Source organism: Ovis canadensis, chromosome 4 (assembly GCF_042477335.2).
Source record: "Ovis canadensis isolate MfBH-ARS-UI-01 breed Bighorn chromosome 4, ARS-UI_OviCan_v2, whole genome shotgun sequence".
Taxonomy (NCBI): Eukaryota; Metazoa; Chordata; class Mammalia; order Artiodactyla; family Bovidae; genus Ovis; species Ovis canadensis.
In genome coordinates, this window is record NC_091248.1 from 76838944 (window position 1) to 76851926 (window position 12983).

General features: G+C 34.0%; 1 protein-coding gene across 1 annotated transcript in view; it reads left to right on the top strand.

The window, feature by feature from the left end:
- The window catches only part of DPY19L2 (dpy-19 like 2), a 92995-nt gene that overhangs the window by 57490 nt on the left and 22522 nt on the right, over positions 1 to 12983 (top strand). Inside the window, exons 13-16 of the mRNA XM_069588809.1 lie at positions 675 to 755; positions 2700 to 2801; positions 3853 to 3924; positions 6411 to 6457. Of these exons, the coding sequence (XP_069444910.1) occupies positions 675 to 755; positions 2700 to 2801; positions 3853 to 3924; positions 6411 to 6457 (302 nt within the window). The remainder of the gene's footprint in view (positions 1 to 674; positions 756 to 2699; positions 2802 to 3852; positions 3925 to 6410; positions 6458 to 12983) is intronic.

The window sequence follows — 12983 nt, forward strand, 5'->3', positions numbered from 1 at the left end:
CAGCATTTGAAAAATGCTGCAAAGAATTGTGAATGATAATTTATATATACAGTGAAAGTGTCTTTTTGGAATGAAGAGGAAAGTAAAACATATTCTCAGATGAAGGAAAACTAAGAATTTGTTTTTAGTAGAGCAACCCTTAAATGGAAGTCCTTGAAGCAGGAAGTAAATGATGAAAGAATCTTAGAACACTCAGAAGAAATAAAGGACAACAAAATGGATACACATAGGTGTAAATATAATTGACTTTTTCTCTTGAGTGTTTCCTTTCATGTGTTTTTATTTTGTTGTTTTTTTGTCTAGATGTTTGAGTCAGGCTTTTCATTTATTTTTACTCTAATTTTTACAAACTTTTTATTTTGCATTGGGATATAGCTGATTAGCAATGTTGTGATCGTTTCAGTGGACCAGCAAATACATACACATGTATCCATTCTCCCCCATATTTTTATTGTTAGAAGTTTTTGAGGCCATGCATTTTCTTCTGATCACTGTTTACATACATTCCTTAGTTTCTAGTATGTAGTTTTCATTACCTTATTTTAAAAAAAAATTCTTCAAGTTTGTGTTTCCCTTTCACTTAGGACTTGTTATTAGAATGTTTGTTATTAATAATTTCCAAGAGAAAGGGCTTTTTAGTCGTCTGACTTCTATCTATTTTGTTTATTTTCTAGGTAATTCAAGGTAGTGCTTGGTTTTTTGGAACAATCACTTTGAAATTTCTGACGTCTAAAATTTTAGGTGTTTCAGACCATGTAAGTACTTTCTAGTTAGAACATTAAAAGTTCTGTAAATGTATAGTTGGAGAAGACTTTGAAACCATCTCTTTTAAAATGAAACCTCTATATTTTATGGAGGCTGAGTACCTTCTTCAAAGTCCCCAGCTAGTTATTGGCAGAGTCAGTACTAAAATCCTGTAGATTTTTTTCAGCCCACTAAGAAAAAAGTAGATTAATGAATGGTGACTAAACCTTCTTGGAAAAAATTATGTTAAATAGTTGTTTATGTTTTGGTTAAAATACAAATAATCCGTTTGGCAAGTTATTGATTCATTATAAATGTAAATATGAACAGTCTGTCCTCAACTTTGAAGTATAGAAATCAAAGTTTTATTTATAATTAGACACTAAAATTAAGGTGTGATTTGATATCTTTATAGTTTTTCTTATATAAAGAATATGATAAAAATTCTCTATCTTTTCATCTTCTAGAACATATATGGACCACATCCCTAATGTACAGTGTTTCTGTCTATTTTAAGGCTAATGCCTCAAATGATGGCTCTTTTCAAAGATAAATTCCTATCAGCTAATTTGTTTAGGGAATAGAAAGCAGTACATGAATTTAACTTTTGATTTTTAGCACTTTCTGTTTGGATAGAAGATAGATGAGTGTATCATGCAATAATCTCCCCTGAAATTTACCATATCTAGTACTCTCCAGTTAGAACCCTGTCTGCTGATGAAGTTGCTTCAAACTTAACAAGGGATTATTGTAGTTAACTCTCTTAAAATGACAAGCGCTATCACTATCCAGTACAATTGACCCTATATGCATTTTAATGGTAAATGAAATTTCAAAATATAAGGATTTGTCATTTACTGTTACCTCTGCATTGTGGTTTATTAGGTTTATTTGTCATTCTTAAATTTTTATTCTTTAGGGGATATATATTTTATGGTAAACTTTATTTAGGCATCTGAAGTTATTATTAAGTTAATCTGTGATTTACTTGCCTTACATTTTCACCCAACTCTACAAATCCTAAAACACACACACACGCATACACCCTTGGTATTCTTAAGTGACTTCTATGTGACAACTGTGAGAAAGACTTGAAACTAAAGTGGCTTGGTTAAATTATCATTAGTCACCAGCCCTACTCTAAATTAGAAAAATAAAGTTAACTGTAAATTATGCTTGGTCCTGCTAGATAATGCAATGATGAGTAATTGAAAACCATAATCATCAAAGTTGATATAAAATAATTTATGTTCTTGTAAAGTAATTTGAATTACTGCTTTGCATACCAGATATTTTTCTTACCTTCTAAGGATGCAGTGTAAAAATAATTGTCTCACCAAAGTAAATGATAAGTGATCAGTAGAAAATAGTTCTACATTGGATTTAGTTGATGGTATTTATTTTAAAGGCCTTCCCAGACCAAGTAACTAAATCAGAGTTGTATGTATAGTTGTAATTCTCTTGAAGAATAGCTTCATTGTTAATGGCTTCAACGTATGTCTGAAAAATTCAAGAAGCACTAAAAAACTGTGCTTAATGTATGAGGTTTTGTGAAAATGACAACACACGGAAAATTTGTTAATGATTTACAATATGTGATAAAAGGGGTTAACATGAAATGTTTTGTTCTTGATAAATGATCCGATCACGAAATTTCTTGGTCAACTGCATGGTGGTTTGTGCCCAGTAAATGTTGATTTTAGCTCATTCTTTGTATTATCGTCTTATCTACTTCTTTTTCCTGACTTCTTTTTCCTTTTCATTTCTCTTGATATTTCTGTTTGTTTTCAGTTTTGTTCATTACTCAGCACATAATGGGGTTCACTGTATTTTTTGTTTTCTTGAAGAGGCGTCCTTGTACCATGGATATATCTTCTCTGTAGACATTATTACTGCTGCAGCAAACCAATTATTATTAACTATAATTATTTTTGTGATTTTAATTTTTCTTCCAGATTCGCCTGAGTGACCTTATTGCTGCCAGAATCTTAAGATATACAGATTTTGATACCTTAATTTACACCTGTGCTCCTGAATTTGACTTCATGGAAAAAGCGGTATGAGTGATTCTTTTATTTTTTTCCTCTACAGGTATGATGAGTTCTTGCCCTTAAGTTTCTCCTTAATCTGAAATTCAAAAATTTTATTTAGAAACACCCAATTTATTTATTCTTATCATTTTTTATGATAACTTTTGCTAATAATATGGCCATTCTCATCTAGTTTCTTACCTGTAAAATCAGTGAACAATGGCCCCTACCAGGCCAAGTGCACAGGATGTGACCTATGGTCAATTACTATTATTGCAGTTCAGTTACTTTTAATAATCTAGGTCAGATGGTGGTATGAGAGTATTCAGGAAAAATAAACCCAAATTATTGTTTTGTTTTTTAAAAATTCAGTTTTCTTTCACTTAATATCTCAAATATTACAAAATTTTATAATAAAACATTGCCAAGTAAATATGCTAGTAATAATATATGATTATCTCTTATCTGTCAAATCAGTCATACATTCATTCAAAAACAATTATTGACCATTAATTATCTATGAGGCAGTTTGTAATAGGACTACAAAGAGTTAAATAACTTGGTTCCTGCATTTAAGAAATATATAATTTAGTTAAGTGGTAAATCACTCCCTATCACAACTCATGAGAATTATTTAGCTGCTGTTTTTGTTTCAGTATTTATTTATACTTATAGTAATTACTTAGTCTTTCTCCCTTGTTAGTCCTATAGTTTCACAAATGAAAATAATAGAAACTGAAAGCCCAGGAGATGATAATCTAGGGCCCATGGATCAATAAACACACATTTTAAAACTTACTATTGTATAAATAAAGGGAAGATAAAACTCAAGAAAGGAAAAAATAATATCCATAGCTAATTTTGCTTTAATAGTTTTCATCATTATAATTTTTGATATATTTGTGTAACTCATTATAATTTTGATTCTTATGTTAGAATATGAAACTTGATAATATATATTCTGTTAATGACAAAGATATCTTTTACCTTTAAGAAATCTCATTGTGACAATTTGAAATAGACTTTTATAGTATAAAATTTAATAAAAAAATACTTTGAATAATTTGCTATATTTCAGACGCCAGTGCGATACTTAAAGACATTGTTGCTTCCAACTATTGTGGTGATTACTTATTTTATCTTTAAAAAGGTATTTAAAAATTTTTTTTACTTGCTTTTGGGTTTAAGACAAGGACTTAGATTAGTGCTAATAGCTCAGAATTCTGTCTTACTTTTAGGATGACTCTACCCCTCCCTAAAACCTTTTTTTATTCAGATTTTTCTTTATCTCACTTTATATGGAGTTTTTAATCTGCTACATTAGAAAAGATATTTTTATTTATTCTTTCAAAAGAAATGTGTCAGTTACCCACTATATGGTAAGAACTATACACACTATAGGTACACTGGGATAAATAAGACAAGTCCACCCTATCTTGCAACTCACAATCTGATCCAGTGGGAACAATGAACAAGTAATTTCCCAAATGATTAAATAATTGCAATTGTTATTGGTACTAAAAAAAGTAGAATGACCATTTCAGTATCTTTCAAAATAAGACACATTCAAAGAAGTCTTGATCCATTTTGAAACATGAATAGAAATCTGTATAGCCATTAAAATATCATTCTCTTCTGTTCACTGTTTTCACACACAAAAAGAAAGTATTATCACCATAGAAGAACTAATGTTTAAAATACTACTGGAAGATTTTCTTGGTCTGGGAGTAGTTTGTCTGAAAGCCTGGTTAAAGACAGTGGGTCCTCAGTTTTTAGCAATTTTGAACCATCTTTATTTATATTATTGAAAAATTGCCCTGCCTTTAGTCAGTAGGTGTTTTATGCTTTTAAGCAGATAGCAGTAACATTATTTCTCTACTGCCAGAGCAAGTTGTCTCTACTTCAGCTGGTTCTGTTGAAGTCAGTATTCTATATTTAAAGTCAAATTGCCTGTCTTTCTATGTAGTTTCAATTCCCACATTTCTTATTATTTTGTTTTCATATCGAAGATGACTAATTTATGAGTGAGAAAGGCATTCCCTCTACATCTGTGCTTCTTCACCCTTGGTCTAGTTCCCTAGGCACCACTTGGAAAGAGTCAGGATAGACAGAGGTGATGAGAGGGAGTGAGTAAACCACACACAAGTTTGCTGCTCTCCCTTGCTTTGACCCTGCCCAGCTCGAGCTGCAGGTTTTCTCTGTTAGCCAGTTTGTCTGTTCCATCGTGTCAGCTTGTGTTCCTCTTATGAGGTCCCACTTGTAAGTACTAATGCAAGAATTAACTATCCAGCACAGGAGAAAATGACAGCTAGATCTACTATTAACTAATTTAAAAATAAAGATATACAGCCTCATAAATACTAGCTCCCAAACATACCGCAGCTCAAACCATGTTTGTGCAGTAGCCGGCGTGCACACACACATATCCCCAGACGTGTACACAGACATAACCATCCCCGCACGTATACACATACACAGACATAACATACAGTATACACAGACATAACATGCCCGCATGTATACGCAGACATAACCATCCCTGCAGCCATTAAAGCTTAACTCCACTTTTGCATCCACATAAATGCCTCAGTTGTTCTTTGTCCTGTTATGGCTTATTTTTCACGTCAGGGATACTTCTGATGTTCATTTAACTTTCCACCTGTGTGAAATCACTTCTGGGAAGGAAAGGAGCAAGACGTGTGTAGTGTCATTTTACCATGACACTGCTGAATCTTAGACTCCTATAAGTGTGTGCGTTCTGTTGTCCGTACCTTTGAATAGGCTTTTGCTTGTCACAAGGAGTGTAATCTCGTTTTTGTTATTTGAAACATTCTTCCATGCAGGATGCTCTTGGATCAATGAGAGAAGTTAAAAATTCTAAACTTAGATATAACATCTGAGTCCAAATTTTATTATGTATTTTTTTCAATGTTTATCTGTGAGTTATAAGCCACATACCATGCAGAGTACAAAATTTTAAGTTCTTGTAAATTTCTTGTCTATAAATGCTGCTGAAACCTTTTTGGCCAACATAGCTTCATACTCATCTTTAATCCTCCCCCTCTCCCTCTCTCATCATTAGCTGATACATCCTGATAAGTGCTCTTAAGCCTTCTGTAGCAGTCACTTTAGGCTGAGGTAGACTAGGGAGGCAGGTATGCCACAGCTAATTTATAATAATCAGGAGTTTGAGTAGGAATATCGTCTTTGTAGACAGAGAGAGAGAGAGAGAGAGAGAGAGAGAGAGAGAGAGAGAGAGTCCTAATTTCTTAGAAGTTCGACATAAAATAGCCTCTGAAATTTTGGAGAAACCTGCCTCCTTTGTGGAAACCACTCCCCCAACTACAGCTCATTTGCATCTGGTAAAATATAAACTTAAACTCCAGTCAGAAGTTACCCATATATAAACCTTAGAATTTTAGACCCAAAGATTTACTCTAGTACCTTTCATTTTCATAGAGAAGGAGGTTACAACTTCCTGCTTTCCTAAGGCAGAGCTGGAACTAAATTGTTTCCAAGGACTTGTTTAACAATAAAAATACTTCTTTCTAGTAGGGATGTCTTTGTTAATGAATCATGGCATTTAAAATATCACTTAATTCCTTAGACGTTTCATCAATTTGATTCTGTTCACAGGCTATTCGTGATATTCAGTGTGTCTTATGTGCAAACACTTATCTAAGGTAATTATATCATAGTTGTTTTTAATATTTGGTTATTAAATAACTTGCTATAATATCAGTTTTCCAAATGAATGTACATTAAACGTCACCATCATGATTACAAAAGGAAACATGAACCAAACTTAGATTTCTTCTTCTTGGAAAGAAAAAAAAAGACTATATGATGGCTGTGTCTTTTTTATGCATTTGGACTTGTTTTAAAGGATTTATATTTGTGAATTACCTCAAAGTAATTCAATTTAAAGTCAGTACAATTTAAAGTCAGTAAATTTAAAGTCACTACAATTTAAAGTCAGTAAATAAGCAAGCTGAAGTGTTTTTTTGGTGATTTTTTTTAACTTTCAGAGAAAGCAACTTGCTTTTCTGAGTATTCATGGAATAGTTTTTCCTACATTTATTGTTAAAACTGTTTATTACATTTATTTGTGGTTTTAGTAGTCACTAAAATTATAGTATAAACAAATACAAGCAAAATATAACTAAAGCACACACTGTTATAGGACATGAGAAATAAATTGTGAGGAAAACTTCCTCTGAGAAAAAATTTTAACTCAAATTGCATTATATTTGTACATATAGCCATTACATTTATTGTTTTTTTAAAAAGTTTATTTTTTAGGACCATTTAGATTTACAGAAATATTATAAAATTAGTGCACAGGGCTTCCATGAACCATAGCCCTCTGCTTATATTTTCAGTAAACAACTTTGTATGGTAGCCAGAAGAGCTAATTAGAATCTTACAGTTGAAATGGTTAAACCTTATTTGTTGAAACTGTTTCCGATTCAAGAGAGTTAATAGATCCACTCTACCTTGTTCTGGTCAGATGGAGCCCTGAGAATGTGTCTTGACATTCTAAAAACAATGTTTTTAGAGCTCTGAAAACTATTCACATAAGGAGTGCATTAAGAGACTTGAGATATTTAATTGAATAATAGAAGATGAAGGGGTGCATGGCAAGTGTGCTAAGCTACTTCAGTCTTGAATGACTCTTTGCGACCCTGTGGACTGTAGCCCTCCAGGCTCTTCTGTCCATGGGATTCTCCAGACAAGAATATTGGAGTGGGTTTCCACGCCCTCCTCCAGGGTATCTTCCTCACTCCGGGGTCAAAACCGTGTCTCTTATGTCTCCTGCATTGGCTGGTGAGTTCTTTACCACTAGTGCCACCGGGGAAGCCCATGATACATGGCTGCTGTCTCAAAAAATTGAGAGGGTATGGTGGCTCAGTCAGTGGTACAGAAACCACCTGTCAATGCAGGATATGCGGGTTCCATCCCTGGGTCAGGAAGAACCCCTGGAGAAGGGAATGTCTCTTACCTGGAAGTCCCATGAACAGAGAAAGAGGAGCCTGGCGGACTATAGTCCTTGGGGTTACCAAAGAGCTGGACATGATTGGTGACTGAACAACAATGTAGAGGACAGACTTGAGTGGCGAGTTGGTGGAAATGAGGTCTTTCTTGGTGATTACATTCCTGAAAGTTCTGGCTCTCCATGGGTATTTGGGCAGAAGGGTCCTTTAAACCACGAAAATAATACAGTTGACTGTTGAACCAACATGGATTTGAACTGCATGGTTCCACTTATTTGCAGACTTTTTACAGTAATAAACACTGCACTATTACTAGATCTGTGGTTGATTGAATTTCAGTATTCACCAAGTAAATGGAGAGCTGACTGTAATTTATACTCAGCCTTTCAACTGCACCCCACACTGTTGTGTCGTTCAAGGGCCAACTATATGCTTATGGTGATACAATCAGAAAAAATAGTATATCAAGAAAAGAAGAAATATTCCACTCTCTTAGATGTATTCCTCAATTAGTGCTGTTTATAAATGGCTTAGTATGTATCATTTCAGAAAATACTTCTGAAAGCACAATGTATGTTTTTTTTACTGGTATTATTCTGTAACTTTACTTTTTTTAACAGCTTCTCTTGAGCATCTTGCTCATACTTTATAGTAGTCCCCATGTTTTATTTATTCATTATCACGAGTGACTATCATGTACTTAGCCATTCTCACATTACTGGAGGTTTAAATTATATTTCTCTTTTTGTCGTAGCAACCAATGCTATGAGTAATTATCAACTTTATACACATTCATTTGAACACTTATTTCAGTATTTAGCATATTTAACATATTTGAAATGGGACTGCTGGATCATAGGCTATGAATATTTTACAATTTGATGGATACTGAGAGGATAATGGTGAGAGTGTCCATTTCTCTGCATGTCTATGAACACCAATGTTATTAAGTTTTCTTAACCGCATTTTCTTACTGGTAGTTTTTTAAGAAGTAACTCATTTTACAAAGTGAAGTGAAGTTTTACATATTTACCAGTGAAGTACATCTTCCCATATGTCTGTTGACTATTGGTATTTCTTTCTTGTCCATTTGAAAATTTATTTATGGTGTCTTTTTATAGTGTAGACAGTAATCTTTTGTCTGTTATGTGTATAACAGGCTTTATTTTAGAATGTCAGCTTATAACTTATTAATGGTCATTGCTCTATAGAAGGTTAAAATTTCTATACAATCATAACTGTACTCTCTGTTTTCTGTTAATTTCTGTGCTTAGATATACTTCCCCACATCAATATCATAAAAATAGTTCCTCATATTCTCTTTCATAGATTTTTGCAAAATAAATATGTGTAAAGTAGATAATGCAATGATTTGATATTCGTAAATGTTGTGATCACCACAACAAAGTTAATTAACACATTCAACACATCTATCAACTCACAGAGTTACTGTGAGTATTTGTATGTGTGTAGATACTTAAGGCCTACCTTCTTAGCAAATGTCAAGTATACAGTGCAGTATTATCAGCTATAGCCACTATGCTGAAGCCACATTGCTTCCTCAGAATTTCTTCATCTTATAGCTAAATGTTTGTACCCTTTAAGGAACATCACGTCATTATGCCCAGTCCCCAGACCCTGGCAACTACCATTCTGCTCTTTCTTTTATGTTTTTGGGGGTCACTTTTAGATTCCACATATGAGTGATACCATAAAATATTTGTCTTTCCCTATCTGCCCTATTTCACATACCAAAATGCCTTCCAGGTTTATCCATGTAGTTGCGAATGACAGGATTTCCTTGTTTTTCTTTTTTTTTTTTTAATGGTGGAATAATACTCTATTGTATTAGAGTATACACACATGCCACATTTCCTTTATTCACTGTTGACCTAACAAAACAACTGGACTGCCAGATGATTTCTTCAGCAAAATTGGGTTTACTGGGGTTCAGCAGAGGATTGCACTTTGAGGTTTACCACTATGGTGAGCCACATGCAAGTCGCTGCATAGCAAGGAGAAGAGAACACTTTTATGGAAGGGAAAACAAAGTCGTGAGATCTATAGTAAACAAAAAATTCATGGCTTTTAGTTGGCTGAATACTTGCCAGGAAAGAAGAAGAATCCTTATTCTTCTTGTTGGACTCTTCTATAATTTCAGGGCATGAAAGTTTCCCCTTCTTGTCTCCCAACTCCTATTGAGATTTCCATTTTTTTTTTCTTTCTCCCTTTTGATCAAGACCTTTCTCTGAAAGCAGCATTGGTCGAGAGTCAGGTTTTCCAGTTTCAGTAGCTTTCTGTCCCTTAATGCCAGGAAGGACTTTTTCTGGGTGTAGTGTCTACAGAGGAAACATATACTGATTAGAAACCTCTTAAAGACACATGCAAATAACAAAGAGAGATGGGAAGGAGACCCTCAGGGACTTTTCATCTAGATCCTAGATGTTATCAAGATCCTAGATCTTTGTGATCATCTAAAGTGCTATGTCATCCTCAAAGGTTTGATGATAAACTTCCAAACTTCTCTTGTTACATTTTTCAGCTTAGGTTGTTTCTCCTGATTTTATACACACACACACACACACACACATACACACCCGTGCTTTCTTTTCATTTCCATTTTAGTGGAATGTTTTTTTGCCATCCATTCACTTAAAAGTGTGTATCCTTCATGTGTATCCTTAAAACTAAAATGAGACTCTCATAGGCGGCATGATTGGGTCTTGTTTTTTATCCGTTTAGCCACTCTCTGTCTTTAGAGAATTTAATCAATTTATGCTTAAAGTAATTATTGATAGATAGGGATGGCTTATTTTTGCCATCTTGTTTTCTTTCTGTTTTGTAGTGTCTGTCTTCCTTTCATGCTATCTTTCTTCATCATGTGATGATTTTCATAGTAGTATACTTTGATTCCTTTTTCTTTTGTATATCTGTTGCACATTTTTGCTGTGTGGTTATCATAATACATCTTATAGTTATGAGTCTATTTTAAGCTGATAACAGCTCAACTTCATCTACATATAAAAATTCTGCTTTTTTACTTCCCTCGTCCCCATTTTGCTTTTGATGTCACAATCTGTATCTTCTTATATTGTGTATCAGTTAGCAAATTATTGTAGCTACATTTATTTTTTAATGCTTCAGGCTTTTTATACTAGAGTTAAGTGATTTATATACCACTATTATAGTATTACAGTATTCTGAGATTGACTATATAGTTACTTTTACTAGCAAATTTTATACTTTCATGTATGTTTATATTACTAATTAGCATTCTTTTATTTCAGCTTGAAGGACTCTCTTTAGCATTTCTTATAAGGCAGGTCTAGTGATGATGACTCCCTCAACTTTGTTTTTCTGGCAAAGTCTTTCTCACCTTCATCTGAAAGACAGCTTTGCTAGGTAAATATTCTTAGATGGCAGATTTTTTTATTTGAGCACTTTTTAAGTATCCCAGTCTCTCCTGGCTTACAAGGGTTTCTGTTGAGAAATCTGCTGATAGCCTTACAGGAGTTCCCTTATATAAGCTGATTTTCTGTTTTTGAAGTTCATTTTTTGCTTTTGACAGTTTTATTATATCTAGTGAATTTGCAGTGTGTGGAGGGAGTTACCTATGAGCTTCATGTACTTGAATGTCCATATCTCTCTCCAGAGTTTGCAGGTTTTCAGCTGTTATTCTTTAAATAAAGTTTCTGCCCTATTTATATAATTATTCATGGAAATTTTAATCTGAACACTCAAATTTTTCTTTAGCTCAAGGGATATTCTCTCGCCCTCTCTCTTTTGCTTTAGCCTCTCTTTTTTGAACATCTATTATTACATTTATCACATTTTTAATTTCTTTTTTTCTCTTCTCAGAATTTCATGAATGCATCTTCAACACAACTTTCAGTTGTATACACTGCTAGTTGACCTTCTTTTGAGGTTTTAAATTTGGCAAATTAGTTTTTTTCATTATCTCTGAAAGCTCTTTTTTAGTACAGCTTGTTTTATTTATATGAATGCAGTGTTTTCTTATGGAGAAGGCGATGGCACCCCACTCCAGTACTCTTGCCCAGAAAATCCCATGGACGGAAGAGCCTGGTAGGTGGCAGTCCATGGGGTCGCGAACAGTCGGACACAACTGAGCAACTTCACTTTCACTTTTCACTTTCATGCATTGGAGAAGGAAATGGCAACCCACTCCAGTGTTCTTGCCTGGAGAATCCCAGGGATGGGGGAGCCTGATGGGCTTCTGTCTATGGGGTCTCACAGAGTCAGACACGACTGAAGCGGCTTAGCAGCAGCAGTGTTCTCTTAAGCATCTGTGAAGATAATAATTGGAACTCTCATTTAATACTCTTATTACTTATATTAACACTTTCTTGAGAGTTCATTTGCTCATTTATCTTGGTGTTTTTCTTTTATCCTACTTGTTTCTCATGATTTGATTGTATACTGATATTCTAAATTAGTTACTAGATTTATTTGTATCCATAGTTATTGTTGGGGTCTTTGGTGATTATCATACTTACCTACCAGGCCTCTCCCTTACATGCAGTCACTCACTACAGGATTCTGTTGTGACTGACAGGTTTCTGGACATGTGGGAACCTATCCATCCACCCCCACTTCCACTCTTGACTGCAGAAGTCAGGAAGGAGCTGCAGCGGTGGCAAAGTAATTTAGTGATTTCAGTACTCTTCTAAGAGGCCTTCCCTCCTACTCTTCTTTTTTTTAAAATCTCTGGATCCGTGTGTGCCCCTGAACTCCGTTGTACTTCATACTTTCATATTTATACTGTCTTACTTCTCTTGCCAAACCCAAAATCCATATGACAAGGCCTTTTATACTGCAAAGCTTTGTTATAAAAGTGAAATATTGTCTTTACAATGGGCAATAAAATAAGCAGTCTTGTACCTCTTGCCAATCTAACATAAACTGTGGAGAATAAGAACAGGATCTGTTCTCTTCACACTGTGTTCACTGCACAGTGTCTGGAACACATTAGGTATGCCATAAAGTTTTAGTAAATTTTTAGACATAAATATTTAGGAAATTTGTAAAACAACTTTTGTGGAACTAAAAATATTTATATGCTTTACCCAAAAAATTTATTCTAGAAATTTATCCTAAGGAAATACTCAGAGATGCTTACAGAGTTTTAAGTACAAGGATGTTCATATCTATAATTGTGAAAAATAAAAATAACTCAAAAGTCACAGCAGTGCTTATC